This window comes from Phaethon lepturus, unplaced genomic scaffold, assembly GCF_000687285.1.
Source record: "Phaethon lepturus isolate BGI_N335 unplaced genomic scaffold, ASM68728v1 scaffold3419, whole genome shotgun sequence".
NCBI lineage: Eukaryota > Metazoa > Chordata > Aves > Phaethontiformes > Phaethontidae > Phaethon > Phaethon lepturus.
Genome location: NW_010561039.1, coordinates 7,156 through 28,364, shown reverse-complemented (window position 1 = coordinate 28,364; position 21,209 = coordinate 7,156). Strand labels below are relative to the sequence as shown.

Below are 21,209 nucleotides of genomic sequence, written 5' to 3'. Positions count from 1 at the left end.
ATCTGGAAACAAATGTGTAAAGTAAAATTCTTGCGGTTAAATGAAACTCTTGTGCACACATGCAATATAAGCAGAAAGAATAACTGTAAGTAGACTTCCCATCACTGGATTGCCCAAGTCTCTTAAAAATCACAAATCGCAGAGAAAAGTTCCACTGGATGAGGTTAATTTTGCAGATATGTAGCAAGCAAATTCACATCCTCCCACAACTTGGACAGCTGACAATTGATGAGTTCCTTGGAAATACAACATAAATTGCTTGTGTAATGTAAAATAGTTAATTTTTAGATATATGAAATCTAATATGCCAAAATCCTCAGCTGACATGAATCAGTGAAGCTGTGCTGGTTTATATGAACTGAAAAAGAGACACTGTGTCTCAAATACTCTTTGGTTATAACTTTTAGAATAATTGGTATATACATTTATGAATAACATGCTTCTGAAAATATGCATACTTTAGTCAGTGTTTGGTAATAGGGGTGGTTTGAGTGATGAGTATTTTATGGAATTGGGAAAATATCTTCTGTGATCATTATTAATATATGTACTTCTCTGCTGAATTTACTTTTCTTTCTATTAAAAATCCTGAAGACTATTGACTTGTACTGTGAGTCTTTTCCACCCTATTCTTCACTGCAATCTCTCAGACACAGATTTGAGGTAGGAATAATATTTTTAATGAGTAAATTCATAAAACCACACAATGGAATTCTTACTTAACACAGATAAAAATTGGAGATACAGCACATGGGCTATAAGCCAGGCCACTACTTGAATATTTTTTCTTCTAAGCTTTAGCACATGTGATTTCCCAAGCCTCAGTGACAAGTTGACAGACATTTGTAGTTCTTAATTATTTGTAAACCATATTAATGATACTTAGAAAGTGCAGTCATTAGAAAAGAATTAAAGAATAACAGTCCATCGGTATTACTACAGTTTGTGAACAAGATGTTCAAATAGAAGAGTTTCTGAGACTGTCTTTTAAATTTGGTGACCACATATACATATGTCCTTGTGTATTCTATTTTAAGGAGCTGTTTTTATGATTGTTTCTTTCAGTGCAGTTTAAGGGAAATAACAGTTCCCTTCAGTATGCCATAATTAAATAGATTTAACATCATACCATTTGAAAAGTGGTCCAAAAGGAGAAAAAGGCACGATATTAACTGATTATAGAATGATACACTATACACTGCAATGCATATTGATTACAATAGTATGTTTTCTATGGATGATTAAAAGACTTACCTTCTAAAACAAATAAGAAGAAAAAGAAAAATGGTAAAATCATTGCTGTGTGATATGCCTATTGTAATAACATATATTTGCTTCGTAACTATGCACTTCCACTAGCCCAGTGGAAGAAGAAATTGTGCAAAACACTTTAAGTGAGATATTCCAAATGAAATTATGTTGTTCCACACAGTTACAGTTTAACTACAATAAATACCCTGTTAATTGATATTAACATATTCATTAATACTCTCTTTGCTGGTAAATATGAAATAATCATAGAAGGGTTTGAGTTGGAAGGGACCTTAAAGATCGTCTAATTCCAACCCCCCTGCAATGAGCAGGGACACCTTCCACTAGACCAGGTTGTGCAATGTTTCATCCAACCTGGCCTTGAACACTTCCAGGGATGGGGCATCCACAGTTTCTCTGGGTAACCTGTCAGTGCCTCACGACCCTCATTGGAAAAAATTTCTTCCTTATATCTAATCTAAATCTACCCTCTTTCAGTTCAAAGCCATTACCCTTTGTCCTATCACTACATGCCCCTGTAAAAAGTCCCTCTCCAGCTTTCTTGTAGGCCCTCTTTAAGTACTGGAAGGCTGCTATAAAGTCTCCCCAGAGTCTTCTCTTCTCCAGGCTGAACAACCCCAACTCTCTCAGACTATCTTCATAGGAGAGGTGTTCCAACCCTCTGATCATCTTTGTGGCGCACCTCTGGACCCACTCCAACAGTTCCATGTCTTTCCTGTGCTCAGGGCCCTAAGTGCTGGACACAGTACTCCAGGTGGGGTCTCCCAAGAGTGGATTAGAGGGGCAGAATTAGCTCCCTCAACCTGCTGGTCACACTTTTTTTGATGCAGCTCAGGATATGGTTGGCTTTCTGGGCTGCAAGCGCACATTGCCATGTCATGTCCAGCTTTTCATCCACCAGGACCCCCAAGTCCTTCTCCTCAGGGCTCCTCTCAATCCACTCTCTGCCCAGCCTGTATTTGTGCTTGGGATTGCCCTGACCCATGTGCAGGACCTTGCACTTGGCCTTCCTGAACTTCATGAGGTTTGCACGTGCCTACGTCTTAAGCCTGTCTAGATCCCAATGGATAGCATCCTTTCTCTCCAGCATGTAAACTGCACCACACAGCTCGGTATTGTTGGCAAACTTGCTGTGGGTGCACTCAATCCCACCATTGATGTTGCTGACAAAGATATTAAACAGTACCGGTCCCAATACCGACCCCTGAGGAATGCCACTCATCACTGGTCTCCACTTGGACATCAAGCCATTGACTGCAACACTTTGAGTGTGACCATCCAGCCAATTCCTTATCCACTGAGTGGTTCATCCATCAAATCCATGTCTCCAATTTAGAGAGAAGGATGTTGTGCTGCACAGTGTCAAATGCTTTGCTCAAGTCCAGGTAGATGACATCAGTCACTCTTCTCTTATCCACCAACGCTGCAACCCCATTGTAGAAGGCCATCAAATTTGTCAGGCATGATTTGCCCTTAGTGAAACCATGCTGGCTGTCACCAATCATGTCCTTATTTTCCATATGCTTTAGCATAGTTTCCAGGAGGAGCTGTTCCATGATCTTGCCGGGCACAGAGATGAGACTGACTGGCCTCTAGTTCCCCAAGTGTTCCTTTTTTCTCTTTTTAAAAATGGGGGTTATGTTTTCCCTTTTCCAGCCAGTGGGAACTTCCCTGGCCTGCCACAACTTCTCAAATACAATGGATAGTGGCTTAGCAACTTTCTCCACCATTTCCCTCTGGACCCACAGATGCATCTCATCAGGTTCCATGGACTGGTGTACGTTTGTGTTCCTTAGAAGGTCTTGAACCTGATCTTCTCCTGCAGGGGGTGGTTCGTCATTCTCCCAGTCCCTGCCTTTGCCTCCTGTGGCTTGGGTGGTGTGGCTTGAGCACTTGTCGGTGAAGACTGAGGCAGAAAAGTTGTTCAATACCTCAGCTTTCTCCATATCCTAGATAATCAGGTCTCCCATTTCCTTCTGAAGAGGGCCCACATCTTCCCTAGTCTTCCTTTTATCACTGACGTTCCTGTAGAAGCTTTTCTTGTTGCTCTTGACTTCCCTGGACAGATTTAATTCTATCAGGGCTTTAGCTTTCCTAACTTGATCCCTGGCTGCTCAGACAATTTCCCTGTATTCCTCCCAGGTTGCCTGCCCTTGCTTCCACTCTCTGTGGGCTTCCTTTTTGTGATAAAGTTTGTCCAGGATCTACTTGTTCATCTATGCAGGCCTCCTGGCATTTTTGCCTGACTTCCTCTTTGTTGGGATGCATCACTCCTGAGCTCAGAGGAGCTGATCCTTGAATATTAACCAGTTTTCTTGGGCCTCTCTTTCCTCCAGGGCTTTATCCCATGGTACTCTACAAAGCCGATCCCTCTGGAGAGCCCAAAGTCTGCTCTCCAGAAGTCCTGGATAGTGACATTGCTGTGCGCCCTCCTCACACAAACTTCTTTGTTAACGTGAGGTTTGCAATGAAGACGACCACAAATAAAACTATCTAATTATAAGGGTTCAAGATGTGTGGATATAAGATCATATTCAGATTGTCAACGTAATCAAGATTGTGATAAAAGAAAGAAATTCTTGTAGGATGAGATCAGGGCCAATTAGGTTATACATCTTCAGTGTGTTGCATACAGGGGGCTCACTGCTCCTTCACAGAGATCCTTTGGCTTCACTGGGTCTCAGACCAGAAATGGACAGCAAGTAGGAAAGGGATGGGCCTCTGCAGGTGTGGTAAACTTCTAAGACTCATGTTTTAGAATTAAATCCATCCAGGGTTGATGACTGCTGTAGGACAAGTACACTATCTAAAACTTCCAGACAGAACTTTAAATAATGCATTCATGCTATGCTAGCCTTTGATACAGGGGAAAATTTCATGACTTGGAATGTAAAAAAACACATGTCATGGCTCATCCACTTGCACAGAAGCAACTGATGTCTAACTCCATTTCCTTAGAATGGACAAAACCCATGATTATTTTCATCAGTCATTTTTATGTTGACCGTAAAGAGTTTGATCTTGTGAGGTGCTGACTTACATTGTCATGTTCATTTTCAATGAGCAGCTGATGCGGCTGCTGATTGTCTTACATGAATCACTTTGACTCCTTTGAAGCAACAGAATCTGGTTAAAAGAAATCATTACTGCAGAGTTAGACATCATTATTCTTTCACTTTTGTAATGAGTGCTTTTGTGAACCTTACCTAAAACATACTTCAGAATGGCTCTAAAGGCAAAATTAATTTGAAGAGGGCAGCAGATATTGCCCAGATTTTTCATCCACATTAAACAAAACTAAATTCTAAAGACTAACACTCTTCCCTCCCCCAAAGAAGAACAAGAGAATAATTTCTTAGAATTATTGCTATATTTAGCAGCTCATAACGTCACCAACATGCACATTTCTGTGGTTTAGATTTAATACAAATATTTCAAAATATCAGATCTGAAATACGTTCTCCATTTTCATTACAGGACTATTCAATAAAATATATACCTTTGGTATAATATGTTTTATTGCATATAGCAAACCATTTTTGTTATCATCAAAAATATATTTTAGCACTTGTGAATTACAGGGGACTTTAATTCCTCAGATAACCCACAACATTGAGTATAGTATCTTGAACCGGCTCATAAATATGTAGACATGATGTACATTTTCTTTTGGAAATGGCAAGTGAAAGATCTTTGCAGATTCTAAATTTACTAATGATTAAGCTACTTAAACTATCTTTATGCTACTTTATTAGATGCATCATAAGACATTATTTTCATTGAAAATATGCTTTAAATAAGGCAAGTTTTGTAAAAATTTAAATAGTGTTTTTTCTTACATGAAAAACTTCTTTTCTTATAAGGTTGTCATGCCTCCCTTGCTATTCTGAAATCACTACACACAAAGCAATAAAATTATAGAACTAAGCATCCTCCAAGGATGAAATCACAGTGAAGAAAGCTGTGATATACTTTATGCTGTTAATTATGTTGTATCATATCACATCAGATAGAACACAATAGAAGAGAGCTGGTTATTTACACAGTAGTTCTGACTGGCAAATGTAAACAAAGATGAGTCAAGCACCTTAGCAATGCATTGACTTGCTAGTTCATCTCCAAGGATTTACAATGTCGTTCATTAGTTCCATTGTCAACTTGACATGAGGCACCTATTTTTAAGGTAAGAAACTGGTCAGTTGATGAAGAGTCAGTGGGGTTTTCAGGGAAATATGAACCTGTTCCCTTTCAGTTCAAGGGTACCTTACATCAAGGGTACACTAACCTATGATACAAGGAAGATGAAATGCTGTTAGATTTGTATGCAGTTTAAGGAATTATATGATATATAGTGACCATTGGTTTCTACAGACATATAAACTCAAGAAAATCTTCAGTACAGCAAGTAATAATTTAAATGAACTGTTTAGGTAAAGTCTACATTTTAATATAGATTAACAGCAGTCTGATGGCCGTTCAGAAAATTTTAGTCCAGTTGAAATGATTGGAATTGGCTTGGAAAAGCTCAAGTGTACTTGAACATCAGTGTAGGTATGAACACTTGAGCATTAAAAGCTATGAGCATCTTTCCAGAACTAAATGCTCCTTCTTTTTAAGGTCAATTTGAAGGTGAATCCTATTGTTGTGAGTTGCTTTTCTCCACCAGAGGACTTAATTATAAACAGAGATCCATTGTTGCAGGAGACAGCCTGTCTAGCTATTCTTCCTCACTTCATAGTATGCTTCCCCGCACTGAAGAGGTGTCTACTGTCTGTGGAAAGTCCACATAGCAGGTCCTGTCCTGAGAGTCACGTGTTCCTCCTTGTACCAGGGTCATAAGTAGTATCTTCTCTTTTCTATTATTTAAAGGTGTCTAATTGTTCTAGATTATCATAGCATGTTCATCATTGTGGTAAACACTTAACTATTACTTCGAAAAGTTTATCTGTGTCAGGTTATAAAATAACCTATAGTCTCGGGCTATTGTCAGGAGATCAAGTTGAGAAAGATGTTAAATGCTCATCTTGTAAATATTTCTAATTTCCCAAGGTTTCAGAGGTTAAGATACCACTAACCAGACAAAACTGTCAACCTCACCAACTGTTCCTCATAAATGTATTAATCTTCTTCTCACAGAGAACTTCTGTACTGTACACAAGTGAGAAATAACGGTCCTTCCTCGCTTATGTTTCTAGGAGGTGTTTCCCCAAAAACTCCTCTGGTGCACTTTCCAATTTCATGAATTACTGTCTCTTCAGAAAGAACGATAGTTTGTATTTCTCTTCCCAATGCTCCTACACCTTCTTTCATGCCTAAACACCTTGAGCTGATGAATCATGTCTCTCTTCTTTCCTTGCTGTTTATCCTCCTGCCCTTGTAGCTTTGAGGATAATCAGTCAGGTATATTTCACCTCTTAAAAGCTATTTTAAAATTGAAAAATCAATTGAGGACACCATTCCTAGGAAGGCTGGTGAGGTTTAATCTCCAAAAAATGAATAATCATGTCCATGTTAGGAACAAAGCAATATAGGTAGAGGAGATACTTATCAAAAATCCTAATGAATTTTCAATTACCTTGACTTCTCACTTCACATTGCCTAATATATTTCATGAAGGTCTGATTTAATCTTTTAAAAGAAGTTCTCGGAGGTTTTAGAATCAGGACAACCTGGCCAGAAGCAGTAGGCAGAAAGTGGTAGGAATAATTTTGTGATTTCTTTTATTGAGCCAGGCAATGTGGATACTACTGTTTCGATCTCTTTCTAGTTGTTTATCTCCATTTAAGGAAAAAAAAGAGTATCCATGCATAATTTTGTAATTCCCTCAAGGATATCATTGTGGTGTTATACAGGAGATATACCATTGTATAACAGGATCTGTACGTCAAGGCTCTGTAACTTGAGTTCCCAAATACCATGCAAGGAATTTGATCAAAGTGCTTTCAGTGTAGAAGAGATATTTCAATATAATATTTAACAGTAGGTCTAATAAAACAGATACTTTATTTGGATGCTGTTGAGTGACAATAATAAGATTCCCTTTTTCAGACAGAGTCCACCTTCACTTGATTGTTGTTTGTAATCAATGGTGAAGGTTTGCTTTTCATTCTGTCTCCTGCATCATTAGAACTATCCTGGAAAAAAACTTTTGCTGTACAAAAAGTGACAATAATTCTCTTGTATTCTCTTCTGAAGTTCTGGTTCAGGAGTCCATATATGATAGCATTAAGGCAGCTGTTGAAATATGCCATGTAGTAACTAGATACAAACAACCACTCTGGAATCCTAGGGACTATAGTTTCTGGGTTGACAGCCACAGCAAGGCCTATAAAGTTCAAAGGCGCCCAGCAGACTGCAAACAGTACAAATACCACAAACATGGTTACAAAGTTTCTGAAGTCATGTGGTTTCAGCCTGGGGTTGTTATCCGGTTTAACCCTTCGCCTTACCTGAATAACAAGGATCCATATTCTCAAGTAACAGAAAGTAACTATGGCTATGGGGAGCAGGAAATGGAAAAACACAACTGCTATTGTGTATGCTGAGCTCACAGATTGTGCAAATGTACAGGAGTAAATCCTGGGGTCATATTGTAGCGATCCCACAAACAGGTTGGGCACAATAGCAACGAATGTTAGGACCCAGATAAGAACAACATAGCACAATGAATTCTTGTCACTGTACAGCTTGTCATATTTGAGACTGTGGCAGATATAGCAGTATCGATTGATAGCGATGCCTGTAATATTGAAGATTGATCCAATGACACTTAGGCCCATCAAGAAGCCACTAATCTGGCAGTGAAGGTATCCCAGATTCCATCCATTGTGAAATACAGATGTGAGGACCAGTGGATATGGGTAGATTGCTACAACCAAGTCTGCAACTGCCAGGCTTACAACAAAGACATTTCCTGTAAAATAAATATAAAAAGGCAAGCGTTAGTTTTTCTTCTGCTCTTTTCTGTAGCTTCTGCTATCAATATATTAATGAGCAGCTTCAGTGGAACACTTCAAATGTAATTAGTTTCTACTTTCTAGATGAAAAGTCATTGTCGTATATCAGAAATAAGAATTTTTAATCTAAAAGGAAAGCATCTTAACTTAAAGATGCACCTTTTAAAAGAAAACTGTCTTTAATTACCATGACCTAATATTTTTATCATCTCACTTATTTGGATTCTTCCAATCACACAGACTCAGAATTCATATCAAATGAAAATATTCATAACTTTAAACCTTCCTTTGGTTTTAAATCAGAAGAAATAATATGATTACTAATAAATTTCAAAACTCATATTTACCTTCCGTATTTAATTTAATTCCCTTTCCTTACATTACCCCTTAACTTTTCCAGTCCTGAAATAAAAATCTTTTTTTTCCCATTTGTCTTTCAAGCTCACATGACTTTAAAATGATTTTAAAAGTTACTTTTTTTGAATCTGCTGGCTAGCACTTAAACTAAACTTAACTTCTAAGAGTCTAGCTGAACACAAACTTAGTTTTCTTTCCCAAATTGAAAGACATACTCTTCTGTAAAAGAAGTGGTGCTGGGCAGTGCCCTAGACAGTTCTCAGACACTATTGATGCCACATTCTTCTCTGCCTCCAAACTGGAAAATTAAGCAATGATACATTCTCTTGGTTAATTTTTTAATTAAAACAAAGGGAGATTATTTTAGACTGTGTTAGTTCTTGATAGAACCCCTCTCTGTTCTTCAAAAGCAATGGAACCCATCATAACAACATGTCTTGAATTAATCTTTTGAGCAGAGATTATATATTCTTTTTTTAGTTGCTTAAGTGATAGCTCATCTGAATGCCTTCCAACCATTCTAGTTTCTAAGAAGAAGGTCACAAGATACATTGGTATCGCTTTTACTAATTTTTTAAAAATAGCTACTACATGTATTTGTCTAGTTATTCATGTCCATATCTACAGAAAGTTATAAATGTATATATATACAAGCATGTGTGTAGTATATAAATTCATGTATATACATGTATATAGAGGGGGGTGTGTGTTTGAGATTATATTTTGGAATTCTGAGATTATTCACTGAAGATGAAATACGAACTCCTATTGCAACCTGTAAGAAAACATATTGCTAGTTTTAGATGATGTAGAATTTCATTATTAATCCAAAGTGGGCTTTGTGAACTGTTTTATGCATTTATTTTGAGCAGACAAAATATAAATAGATAAAAATAAGTTGAAAGAAAAGGTAAAGCTATCTATGGAGCAAGAGGGCATTTTGGCTGCTATAATTCTCAAAAATATTTTTTAAATATATTGTCTTAAACATCTTAAAATGCATATCCTCTCACTAATCTTATGCTTTAAAAGGCCAGGTAAACATATTGAATTTTCAAACACCTCCAGAGAAAAACATAGAAATTAACTGGCTCAGGATGCTACTTATTCTTTTTTGTTTAAATTTTGATACATCAACAAAGTACCACATTTGATATTTATACTAATGGCAGCTAGGACAAATGGCCTCAGTTAAAAGATTGCTACACTAGTTTTCATAGATTTTGTATCTGGATTTATAAATAACTTTCTCCTAATAGTGTCTGCAGTTGTTTCTTCTTTTGCCTGGGAATTCACTGCCAGACTGAAATATGCTATCCTGAAGGTTTGGCAGAATTCCAGATCATTTCAGCACAAACAGCAGAGCTCCTTTAAGCAGAAGACAACAGGGAAAAAACCACTGCTTTCAGAATTTAGCCTTGACATAATGGCAAGCGATATAAGAATGGATAAAGAGACTATAAGCAACTCAGAGCTCTGTGTTTATCTTATGAATTGAGAAGTGGAATGTGAATGAAAAGTTGCTGTTGGCAGATTTTTTCCCCTCCCAGAATATTGCAGGTTTGATGAAATGGTACCATATAAACTCCAGATGGGACAAAGAATCAGGACACTTATCTAAATTTAAAACTTAAAAGAATACTATTTATATTTGCCTACAGATTTTCTGCTTAGCTGGAGACTGCCCATCTCAAGTTTCTCTCTCTGCCATCCACTGAAACTTCTGCTGCTGCTCTCCATTAATAATGTTAATATTGTAATTATTTACCTGCTTGAGCCAAAAGATTCAGCTGTAAGACCAAAGGTAAAAGTGTGTGGGGTTTTTCCCATTGTTGAAAGAAGACAGGTGGTATAGTTTTCTCTGAATAGTTTTAACTAGCTTGTGCTTTGGAAACATCTGAGTCTAGGAAGAATAGGCACTCTGTCTCTGAATCAGACAAATTTCAGGCTTCCATGAACCGGTGTGCCATGGTTGTCCTAGCTTATATTCTCAGTCAGCTGCCATAGAGTGACAAACTGAGTGTCTTGGAAATACAAGCTGTTCCTATGGAAATTGGAGGCTAGTCTCCCAGGATATCCTGGGAGACTGGCTTTAAAAAAAAAAAAACAACACCAAAACATGAGCTTGGAAACCAAGTCCCAGGCTGCCAGCTCACGGTTAGCATGTTAGCTGGATGACCAGAGCATTGAGCTAGAAACTAGAAACCTGGAAACCAAATACCTGCTTGCAGAGAGGTATTTGCAGAGATTTAACCTGCCTTTCAGGAAGGGTTATCTTCATACTTGAGTTCAGATACATTCTCCTTGTGAGCACAGAAACTTTATTGTTAAGATAGAATAGAAAATTCAAGTAAAAATTTGGGGGGGTTAGTATGTTTATTGTATATTTTGAGGTTCCTTGTTTCAGACTCTGAAGTCGGATCTGAAATGAAGTTGAGCTTTCATATGTTACATACTACACTATTTAAAAATATGATCCTAGATTTAGCCACTCACCATTAATGGAAAATATTGATATGTTATGAAATTCCCATATATTTAATGGCATAACATGAAATTAAACTCTTTTGTTTGTGAAACACTTGGTATTGTAGAGGTTAGCACCATAAAAAAAGACATAGGAAAAAATTAATTTTTGTCTTCAGAGCTGAGCTTGTCTTCAGACAAAGCCTGAAGCTCCATATTGAACCCTTTAAAAAAGCCATAAAATCAAAATCTTGAGTAACTCTTCCTTGTTTAGAGAGTGAGATCACATTGCTGTGAAAAAATGTGATATATGCAACTAAAGAATGCATTATTGTGCAGTTGGCTGAACTGAGAAGGTTGAGGTTGAATTTCTTGACTTTGACATAAGTAAATAAACTTTAATAAATTTAAGCAGATGTTTTGCTCTGGATGGGAAGAAAGATAATCTACTGGCAACCAGCTTTAGCAGGCTAAGCTTTCAGATGCAGTCTAAAGCAACATTCCATTAAATATTTTCACCACCCTTACTGAAAAAGATGCCTTTCCGCTCAGCAAACACATAGCAACATCAGACCACCTGCTGAATGAAAAACTGCATTAAAGCAACAGAAAACAAACAAGTGCTCTCCTAGACAGTTCAACTTTCCCAAGAGCTAAATACAACATAAACTGAGTGTAAAAACACTTCTACTGATTTTCTTCAAAGATAGCTTGCAGATTTTTTTTGGCATTTTGAAATGTTTCTCATTAATCTAGCCCTTGCTCAGAATGTTAATCTGGAGTTTTATGCTGCTATCTGAAAACAAGACTAAGATTAAGTGCCACCACTGAATGCCTGCAGCAGAAGAAAATTTAAATGTGTTTCCTCATAGTTAGAACAGAACACAGTGTCATACTGACACATTTACATCTAGCAAAAGTGACAGCATTGATAGATAGCTGGCAAAATACCTCGTTTAGAAAACTAGTAACTCCCTTCACAACTGAACGGTAGGAGTGAATTCTGATTCTGGAATATAAGACATCACACGAAATAAGGCAATGGGCTAGTTTATGAAGAAAGCAAAATTAGAAGGCTAAGTATAATATTCAATACCATATGCTTCATTTTGCCACTACAAGCTGAACTTCTTCCTTAGAAAGGCACTTCATTAGGCTTCTGCTTCTTTCATGGCTGTTTTCATGCATGAACTAGTGTCTCAATGACAAATATTAACACTAGATTTGTTTCATATTCCATGAACATTTTTGCCTTCAATGTCGTTCCACTAGCACCAGTATTTCACTTGTAAAACATCATAAATAACTACAAAATCAAGCAGTGAAAGCTGTTTTAGTGAGTCCCTAATGCAAAATTAATAAAATATCCTTGTTCATGTATCTGGAGGCAGAGCAACCCTTCTCCCTGCAATCTTAACCAGTCATAATGTTTCAAGAAAAAAATTTGTCCACAATCTTTCTAGGATCAATTTAATATTGGAAAATTGCTGTACCTGGCAGCACAGTTTGGGATTCCACAAAGGTCATGTGCAATAAAAATTATTAAATTAATTATTAAATGAAGATACCTGTAGGTGGGGTCAATGACCACTGTTTCTTAGACAAAATCCCAAAGCCAAGTAAGGTTACCTAGACAAGCAAGTGTGCAGACAGTCCCAGTTTCACTGAAGAAAGATTTGAAAGGTCTAAGAAACTAACAGTCCTTTCAGCTCAGCATCAAAATGGCACAAAACAGCCATGCAAAAATGTAGGAATAAATATTACATAAGCTCCAGTTACTCCTGGGATCTTCATTCACTTTACAGATCATAATATCAAGTCCCTTGGATCTAAAAAGCCTATTTTTAAACTAAAGGCACTATTTATAAACCTGGCCTGAATCAAGAAGTCCACGTGCATATTAAATTTGAATAGCGTGATGGGCCTCTGGGTTTTGTTTCTCATTAGCAAATTAATCTTGATGCTGTAGATGGTGATGCAGGGAAATTGGGAATGGCTTAAAAAAAGGGAATGGCTTAAAGCTCACAATGAACCATTTAGCTTTAAGCACATGCAGGAAAACCTTTCTCTTTCCTTTTAAGCTGAAAAAAGACCTTGTATTATTTAGCAATTTTGTTAGAACCTCACGTACATACCTCTGTTACATAGTAGAAGGGATTTTCAGACCCTCAATCATCTGGTTGGGACACTAAAGAAACCAGCTGTGTAATTACAGTCATGGCAATTGCCTGCAGCTGTAATGATGTCAGGCAGATAGCTTGTTAGCACTGAAGAGAGAGTATTAAATATTTACGATTTGAACTAATTTATAATCTTACTAAGGTAGAGTGTCATAGAAAAGTTCATATACTGCAATGACCTAAATAACCTCAGCTTTTAACTGAGATTGATAGAAATTCAGGGTGCTGAATCTTACAGGTCTGGACAGCTGGAGGACTACATAACAGTATATTTGAGAGATATGAAAGAATAGATTTGTTAAAGACCATGTTATCAGAATAATCCGTATCACAATACTTTATTCCAGTGTGCTGCAAGTGAAAGAAAATCTGATGTAATCAGCACAGCATAAATGAAAGAAAATACTGATGCACTCTGAGAAGAATATGTTATACTGTATTTAGCTTATAATAATTATCATACAGAAACTTTCGGTGAAGCTGCAGCGACTGTTTAATTTGAAATGCCTATGCCATCTTCTGGCCAAGAAAATTAGATGCATGAAAGAGTAATTGGTAGAAAACAGCAGTGAGGAATTATATAATACTCAGAATAAAAGAATGGAGGATTTTGGTGTCAGATCCAAGGTAACTGTAGCCAAACTACGTAGATGTGATTAAGTAGTTTTGCAGATATGCCAACTGGCATAGAGTTTTCTGTGACTTTATCACTCACCATCTCTTTCTTCAGTCCCATGGCACATGTGTGAGAGAGACAGCTACTGCTCTCCTTCTTACAGTCTAAAAATATTTGCCAGTGCTATTCTTGGTGGTTCAGTCATGAGAGGAAAGTGATGTGAGTTTTACTGTCAGGCAGAGAAAGGAATTGAATCCATATGCTGGATGAGTGCTACAGACCTGGGGATGTACCTTGCCTCTGGCAGTTCTGTATGACATGTCAGGGCTGCTTTGAAAATGTCTCTTGTATTGGACCTCTCACATGGTGAGAGTACTTAGTTTGTACAGGCAGTAGATTTAGAAGGTGCATGGGATATTGAATATCTCAGTAGTGGCAAGAATGAGGTATTTCTGGGTATGACAAGAAGGGTAGTGCTGTCCACTGGACGAATTTATGTGACATGAAGTATAAAGCACCTGAGAAGATCAACAGTAAAGAAAAGGCCTAGACTACCATCGCACATTTAGGCACCTAATGTAGGAGTAGACAGTAGTTGACTGAAGATGTTTTATGGACCTAAACTTAAGAATCTAGAGGTGGTCAGGGTTTGAGTCTATTTAAGGATATTTAAGAAGTGCAGTTTTAAAAAGAACTTCAAATAATAACAGTTGGAGCTACCAGTGAACTTCAAGATACACTCATCTTTCTATTACATTACGCAGTGACATGAAATATTTTTCTTTGAGACTCTACATAGTTGATTCATGTCCAAGATATTTTGCATTAGAAGCAACAGCAAATTGAATAAGACTTCTTTTATGGAAACCTCTAAAATTTTATCAGCGTAATCTCTAGCTAATATGTATTTACTTTGGTAACAAGATTGTATTAAACTGTTACAGTTTTGTAGTTTTATAATATAGAAACAATACATGAGAGTGACTGTTGTTAAATAAGTAGTCCTGAAACTGAACAGTTCAGTTTTTTAAACACTTCATTAACAAATCTTTGGTAGATGTTGATAAAATAAACAGCTTAACTGCTGTTTGAAAAAAGTTTGAAGTGCTGTAAGCATATTTCCTGACACTCAGAATTAATATTGCTGTAGTTATGTGCCCCATTCAGTGTGTCAATATATGTTTTTTCAGTTCTATAGGTGTTTTTCACCAAAATGCAAAGTCATGACAACTAATCTAGTCAGATGTAATTCTGTTTAGACCATTCTTAATCTAGGGGTTTTTTGTCCATCCATCCAAGAGTGAACTAAGACATTACATGAAATATCAAGAAGGCTTGTAATGGCATTGAAGTGAATTAACAAACCCTGCTGTCTTGCAGGTGGAAGATAGAAACCAGGGCAGGCAGATGTAGTGGTGGATGTCTCGAGTTCTGTGACCCTGGTTTTGTCTCTGGCATCTGCCTGGACTGTTCTTTCTACAATTCACTGGGCTGGTGTGTTTTCAAGGTCAGGGCATCTATTACCTTTGAACATCAGCCCCTTCTGCCATGATGGCAATATTTCAGAGACCAAATAGATTTGCCTGAATAACTTATCCACTTTTACAGAAGGGAATTATATTATCACTTCTGATTTGATCTTTTCTATCTCCAATTTCTATGATTCATTTGGGAGGAAAAAAATCCTGTGGAACAGCCCGTTTTCCAACAAGGTATTGCCTAGATGTTACAGAACACTAAGGTTGTCATCACAGTTCAGGAAGCTGTATGAAACCGATTAGAATAACAATACTGCTGATGTCAGAGGATCATGCTATTGAACTGCATCGCAGCAGAATCACTGTAAAAGTACCTTTTCCCCCTTCAACTCAGAGAGAGAGACTGGAAATAAATTGAAGGACAAAAATGGTATTATCACAGTAACATCATAGCTCAGAGAAGTAAAACTAATAATACTGTTCAGAGACTAAAACAAATGAAAGGGAAAAAGCAGGAAAAGGCAGAGAGGGATGCTTGTGAAATATAATTATGTTTTGTATTTGTACAAAATCTCATAGATCAGTCAGGATCAGCACTAGAAAATAGGAAGCTACAGCCTATTCCCTTCTGAGATCTTCTGTATTTTGAGAAAACAAGTAGGAGAAAACAGGAGAGTGAAAGTGCAACCATATAACTGACAGGAGATTTCTGTACTGTATATAATATTACAAACATGAAATTCCTTTCCTGACTATCTTTGAAAGTCACAGTTTTATGTAACAGGATTTTGTGGCTGAATTTCTCCATAGAATTATTCGTGGGAAGAAAAAGAATTTAAAAAACCTCTCAAGAATACAAAATAATCAATTGTTTTCTAACAGTATAGGTGGTCGTTCAGCCAACACCACATTTAACTACAGAGTCCACAGTAGGCAGCAAAGCTGATGAAATGAGTTCTTAAAACAGTCTTCGTAGTTCTTTCTCCTAGAATCAGCAGAGGTAGGACATCTGCCAGGAAACTGGAAAATAGCACTATAGAAAATATCACCTATATATAGTTAAACACGTGTATTTACATTTCTTTCCTGTATCCATTCTCTATTCTCCATATCCCTTCCTCCCCCATCTCTCTATTCGTTTTCTTCCTTCTCTTATTTACTCCATCACCATGCCTTTTCTCTCCTTATCGCCTTACAACCCAAAATCTTCTACGTTTCTGACAGAGGTCTTTTTTGTCCCTTCTTTCCCTTCAGACAAATAAAGACATGAGGGTTTTTTACAGTATTTCTTCTAGGCAGCCTAAAATATACACTGTGATTTCACTGCAGGGAAATAATGAAGGTACCCTAAATTCATATCAATACCTTTATAGCATACAATAACATGAGAAGTACTGCACATATACATCAGCTAGTTATTCTGTGGCAGGATTCATGATGGTATTTAAAAACATTAAAATTATTTAAATAATTTAAAATTTAAAAGTTTAGATTTGTGCCTTTTATCTTAACAGTATTAAATTAAGTTCTTTAATAAGAGCTCACGTACATGCAGACATGTAATTTAGCATGGGGATGAATTTGCCAAACCATTGCATCCTTGGAAGTAGGCTTTTGACTAGAAGCAATTGGCTAAAATAATGATTTAGCTAACTCCACTGACTTCAGACAAAATGAAGTACTATAAGTGAGCAAATAAGTAGCTCTGTGTATTAAATATATTTCATAATTTTATTACTGAATTATTATTCCTCTCCATCTTCTTTTAGTTACTTGCCTTTTTTCTGGGTTTTTCTTTCATGAACAGTGGTGTGGAATTTTTCAGAAAACATTTCTTTTTCTATTGTTTAAGTCTAAACTGTTTGTTTATCAACAAAAGTAGTTGAAGGACAATGAGGCTATAGCACTAGCTAATAAAAAAGAAATATATAAATGCTGATGACTTTCAGTTCCTACATATGTCTTCAGAACTTATCACTCAGAGTTCTTACTTAACCTGTAGCACCAGAAAAATCTGCCCAGTACAATGAAATAAATTGCTGAAACCAATACTTGCTGTCAAAAGTAGTGGATTTTGTATTATGGTAATTTCAGTATGGTAGCATTTAAAAGTTGTGTTATGATATCTCATCTAAAGTATTTGTACCCATTGATTTTTGTTATGACTCAGAAATATCCTAACTACTTACCTTGAGAATCCAAACACAATTTGTAAAATCAAATTCAATATCTCCAGTGTAAAAAATTTGAACCAATTTTTACTCTGTGTGAAAATAAAAAAGATTTGGAAAACTATATCAGCAATGTAATCTTAGTCTCATAATATTATGTATATATGTATATAATAGCTTGGCTGTTGGAGCTCTTTTACTTTTTTAATGCCTATTTTTCCCTCATGAAAAAAAAAAGCTTTTAAACAACCTGAAAAGCTAAATACAGACAGCTAAAGATAGTGTGCTTTTAAATATTCAGTAAAAACTTTGCCTGTACTCCCTCTGAACCTTACTCTTGAGTTCTTCATCTTTTTTTAGGTACAGGTTTTTAATGTGCCAACATACTTCATTATTTAGCAAAATCTAAGAAACCAGAAGTCAACACTTCTACTTAGGAAGCTAAAAATAAAGCAAGCACCCAAAGAAAGGTGGGATAATTATCTCAATGAATATTAAAAAAAATATGCTGAAAAGATGCCAGAAAGAAAAGGATCTGTACAATCAGTGTATGTCAAAGATACACAAAGATGTGTTGCAAAACCTGACATGAAGCTTATTATGAAAAGGATAGAGTGGTAAGTGGTGAGGCAATCTTAGCTTCAGACAGCACTGAACAGTCCCTTTGCTTTTCTTTACTTTGGTCTATTAGGGAATAATCACCTCATTTTTTAAACATTATCCTTATAAAATGTTCTACTGGTGACTGAATGCTGAAAAGGGCGCGGGGGGGGGGGGAAGGGCTCTGCACTGGTGGCTGAAGGCGGAAAGGGGCGGGGGGGGGGGGGGAAGTGTCTTCCACATCTCAGCTAAAGCCTTCTAGGTTTTCTTACTTTAGTTTCAGAAACATCTGTATTTAGCTTTGTAGGTGGAAAGATTCCTTTAACAGTTTTGAAAGTGAGAAACGGCTTGAGCTTCTCAGAGAGACACTTTAGCTTTTTCCGTGTATGAGCACAAAAATGTCTGCTTTAGCAGATTAATGTATTTTGTAAAGTAACAGCAGAAGGACTTCCCCAAAAGATCTGAAAATACTTCACTCTTTCAAAAAATGTGTAAACCCAGACTAAGAGCCTTCATTTGTGTGAAGTAAAACTGGTCAGTCCATGATGTAGAAGTAACAATTTTGGTAACACATTAAAAAAACTCCTTTGAACTCTTCTATTGAAATTGTGTGTGTTAGTTGCAACCACAAATATGTAGTAGTAGTATTTGTTGTCATTATATTAATATCCTGATATACTTTAATTCATATTTTAGAAAAGTCCAGGGGGATTTTTTAATAAATTCCAATATGTGGAATAGGACAATGTCAGTTCTTTATGATATTTTTGGGATATTTTATTAACAAGGTCAAGCTTCCTGTAAATTTGGTGTAGCAGGATGCTGAGCTGGTCAGAGCTTTAAAACAGATCAATTAACCTCCTTACAGTGAGCTCAGTGAAGAAAACGATTTAAGACAGAGAAGAATTAAAATAAACCAATTTCTCCCTGCCTTTTTTAAGTACTTTCAAGGCAGATCCTTCCTTCCAGGACTGATTTCAGTCAGTTCAAGGACTTTGATGGTCTCCTGTGGTCCTCTTCTCCCTGTTTCTTAGGTCTGATCTGTTTTCTGTTCTCAGCCATCTCAGTCCCTGCTGTAGCTGCAAGCTCTCTTCTTCTTGATCCCTTCCTGTGCCTGGTCTCCCTCTTGGACAGTGCTTGGTTTTATTGACCCTGCTCAGCGGCTTCTGAGGGAGAGAGTCTTCTCCTGTGGATCACCATCACCCACATATGCCTTTACTGACAGAATGTAGCATGTGGAGTGAGAAAAAAGGAAACATATACCTTCAGTCAGAGTTAAGGGAGAGAACAGTAGTTAAACTTTTCATCTTCAAGACAGTTCCTGAACATGTCTCTTTTATCTCTGCATGGAATTAAAAGCCTATGTCAAACTACCAAGTCAAACAAATGAACAAACGTATCCAACCTATTTCTTCCAGGGAGTTATGTGATACTTTCAGTAGATGTATTAAAGTCAGTAGATGTACAAAGCAGGAGCAGGTTCGGCAGTGCTGACAAAGTATCTACTTCAGCTTGGTCACCAAACCTTTCCTCTGATGATTAATTGACTGAATAACAGGCCAACTTGGAGACAGTATCACTGCCAAGCAAGCATTGCTCAGAATAAGAACTTGTTACACACTGCTGAACAAGTCCCTTAAGTGGGAAGAATAGGCAGTAAAATAGATGGTAAAAGTGACAACATGGCAAAACTCCTTCATGTGACTGGATACTGAGACAAATGAAAAAAACACTGAAAGAGCATGAGAGTTCTAGAGTAGGGAGAAGAGATTTTGCCACAGGGGAATATGTTATTCTGGGGTTAATATTTTAAATTGAAATTTAAATTACAGGTATTAAAGGGGACAATAATATAGCAGTGTGCTGGTTTTGGCTGGGATAGAGTTAATTTTCTTCATAGTAGCTAGTATGGGCCTGTGTTTTGGATTTGTGCTGGAAACAGTGTTGATAACCCAGGGATGTTTTCGTGGTCGCTGAGCAGTGCTTACACAGAGTCAGGGCCTTTTCTGCTTCTCACCCCACCAGCGAGCAGGCTGGGGGTGCACAAGAAGTTGGGAGGGGACACAGCTGGGACAGCTGGCCGAGCTGACGAATAGGATATTCCATACATATGATGTCATGCTCAGCATATAAAGCTGGGGGAAGAAGAAGGAAGAGGGGGACATACGTAGTTATGGCATTTTGTCTTCCCAAATAACCACTACACATGATGGAGCCCTGCTTTCCTGGAGGTGGCTGAATGCCTGCTGATGGGAAGTGGTGAATGAATTCCTTGCTCTGTTTGTGTGCACAGCTTTTGCTTTACCTATTAAACTGCCTTTATCTGAACCCATGAGTTTTCTCACTTTTACTCTTCCAATTCTCTCCTCCATCCTGCTGTGGTGGGAGTGAGCAACCGGCTGTGTGGTGCTTAGTTGCCAACTGGGGTTAAAACATGACAGGCATTGTTCCTTAGTTACTGTTCCCTTTTAGTAAATCCTATCCTATAGGACATGGTACTCTTTTGCTCCAAGACTTATTTGGAAAAGAAATAAGAAAGCTGTTGGGATGATAGTTGTTCAGTATCTTTAGGCAGGCATATTCAGCTCTTATTAATCAAGCAGCTAATATGGAGACAGGAATCAGCTGTTAGCTCCTTACTATTTCCCCTCTACCAAAGAGAGAATTTGATTGTGTTCCATGGACAATGGACACACCAGAGTCCAATATCTTCTGCCAATTTGCAGTGGTTGGCTTAGTTTCTTTAATCTGTTCTATCGCATAAATTTTCATGGAACTAATGTTGTAGCTCTGTGTTCCATACCAAGCTCTTAGTTTTCTTTGTATTAGACAAAAAGAAGAAAAAAAAGGATAGAAAAATGTGAGCACCTTCACATAAATCTGAAAAATTGCTCTAAGTATATATTTTTTTTATACAAGTCAGAGAATCTACTCCTGAACACATCTCTAGAAGGAAATGTAGCTGATTAGTTATTTACAATCTCAAGTGGGATCACCACTAAATGGCAGACACAGGACTGGATTTTGCCCCTGCCTCACTGTGCAACTTTGTAATTCCTTTTTGTCCTACAAAACTATACCCTTACCTAGTATTTGTATTCCTGCTTTTCTCA

The 21,209-nt window shown here is 37.2% G+C and overlaps 1 protein-coding gene across 1 annotated transcript; it reads right to left on the bottom strand.

Moving 5' to 3' along the window:
* Positions 1 to 7,314: 7,314 nt before the first annotated feature.
* On the bottom strand, positions 7,315 to 8,324 carry MTNR1A (melatonin receptor 1A). The gene is made up of 2 exons (XM_010293841.1): positions 8,306 to 8,324; positions 7,315 to 8,185 (listed from the first exon to the last, which is right to left on the bottom strand). The coding sequence occupies exons 1-2, from the start codon at positions 8,322 to 8,324 to the stop codon at positions 7,317 to 7,319; spliced, it is 888 nt and encodes a 295-aa protein (XP_010292143.1). The 3' UTR covers positions 7,315 to 7,316.
* Between the last annotated feature and the right edge of the window lie 12,885 nt (positions 8,325 to 21,209).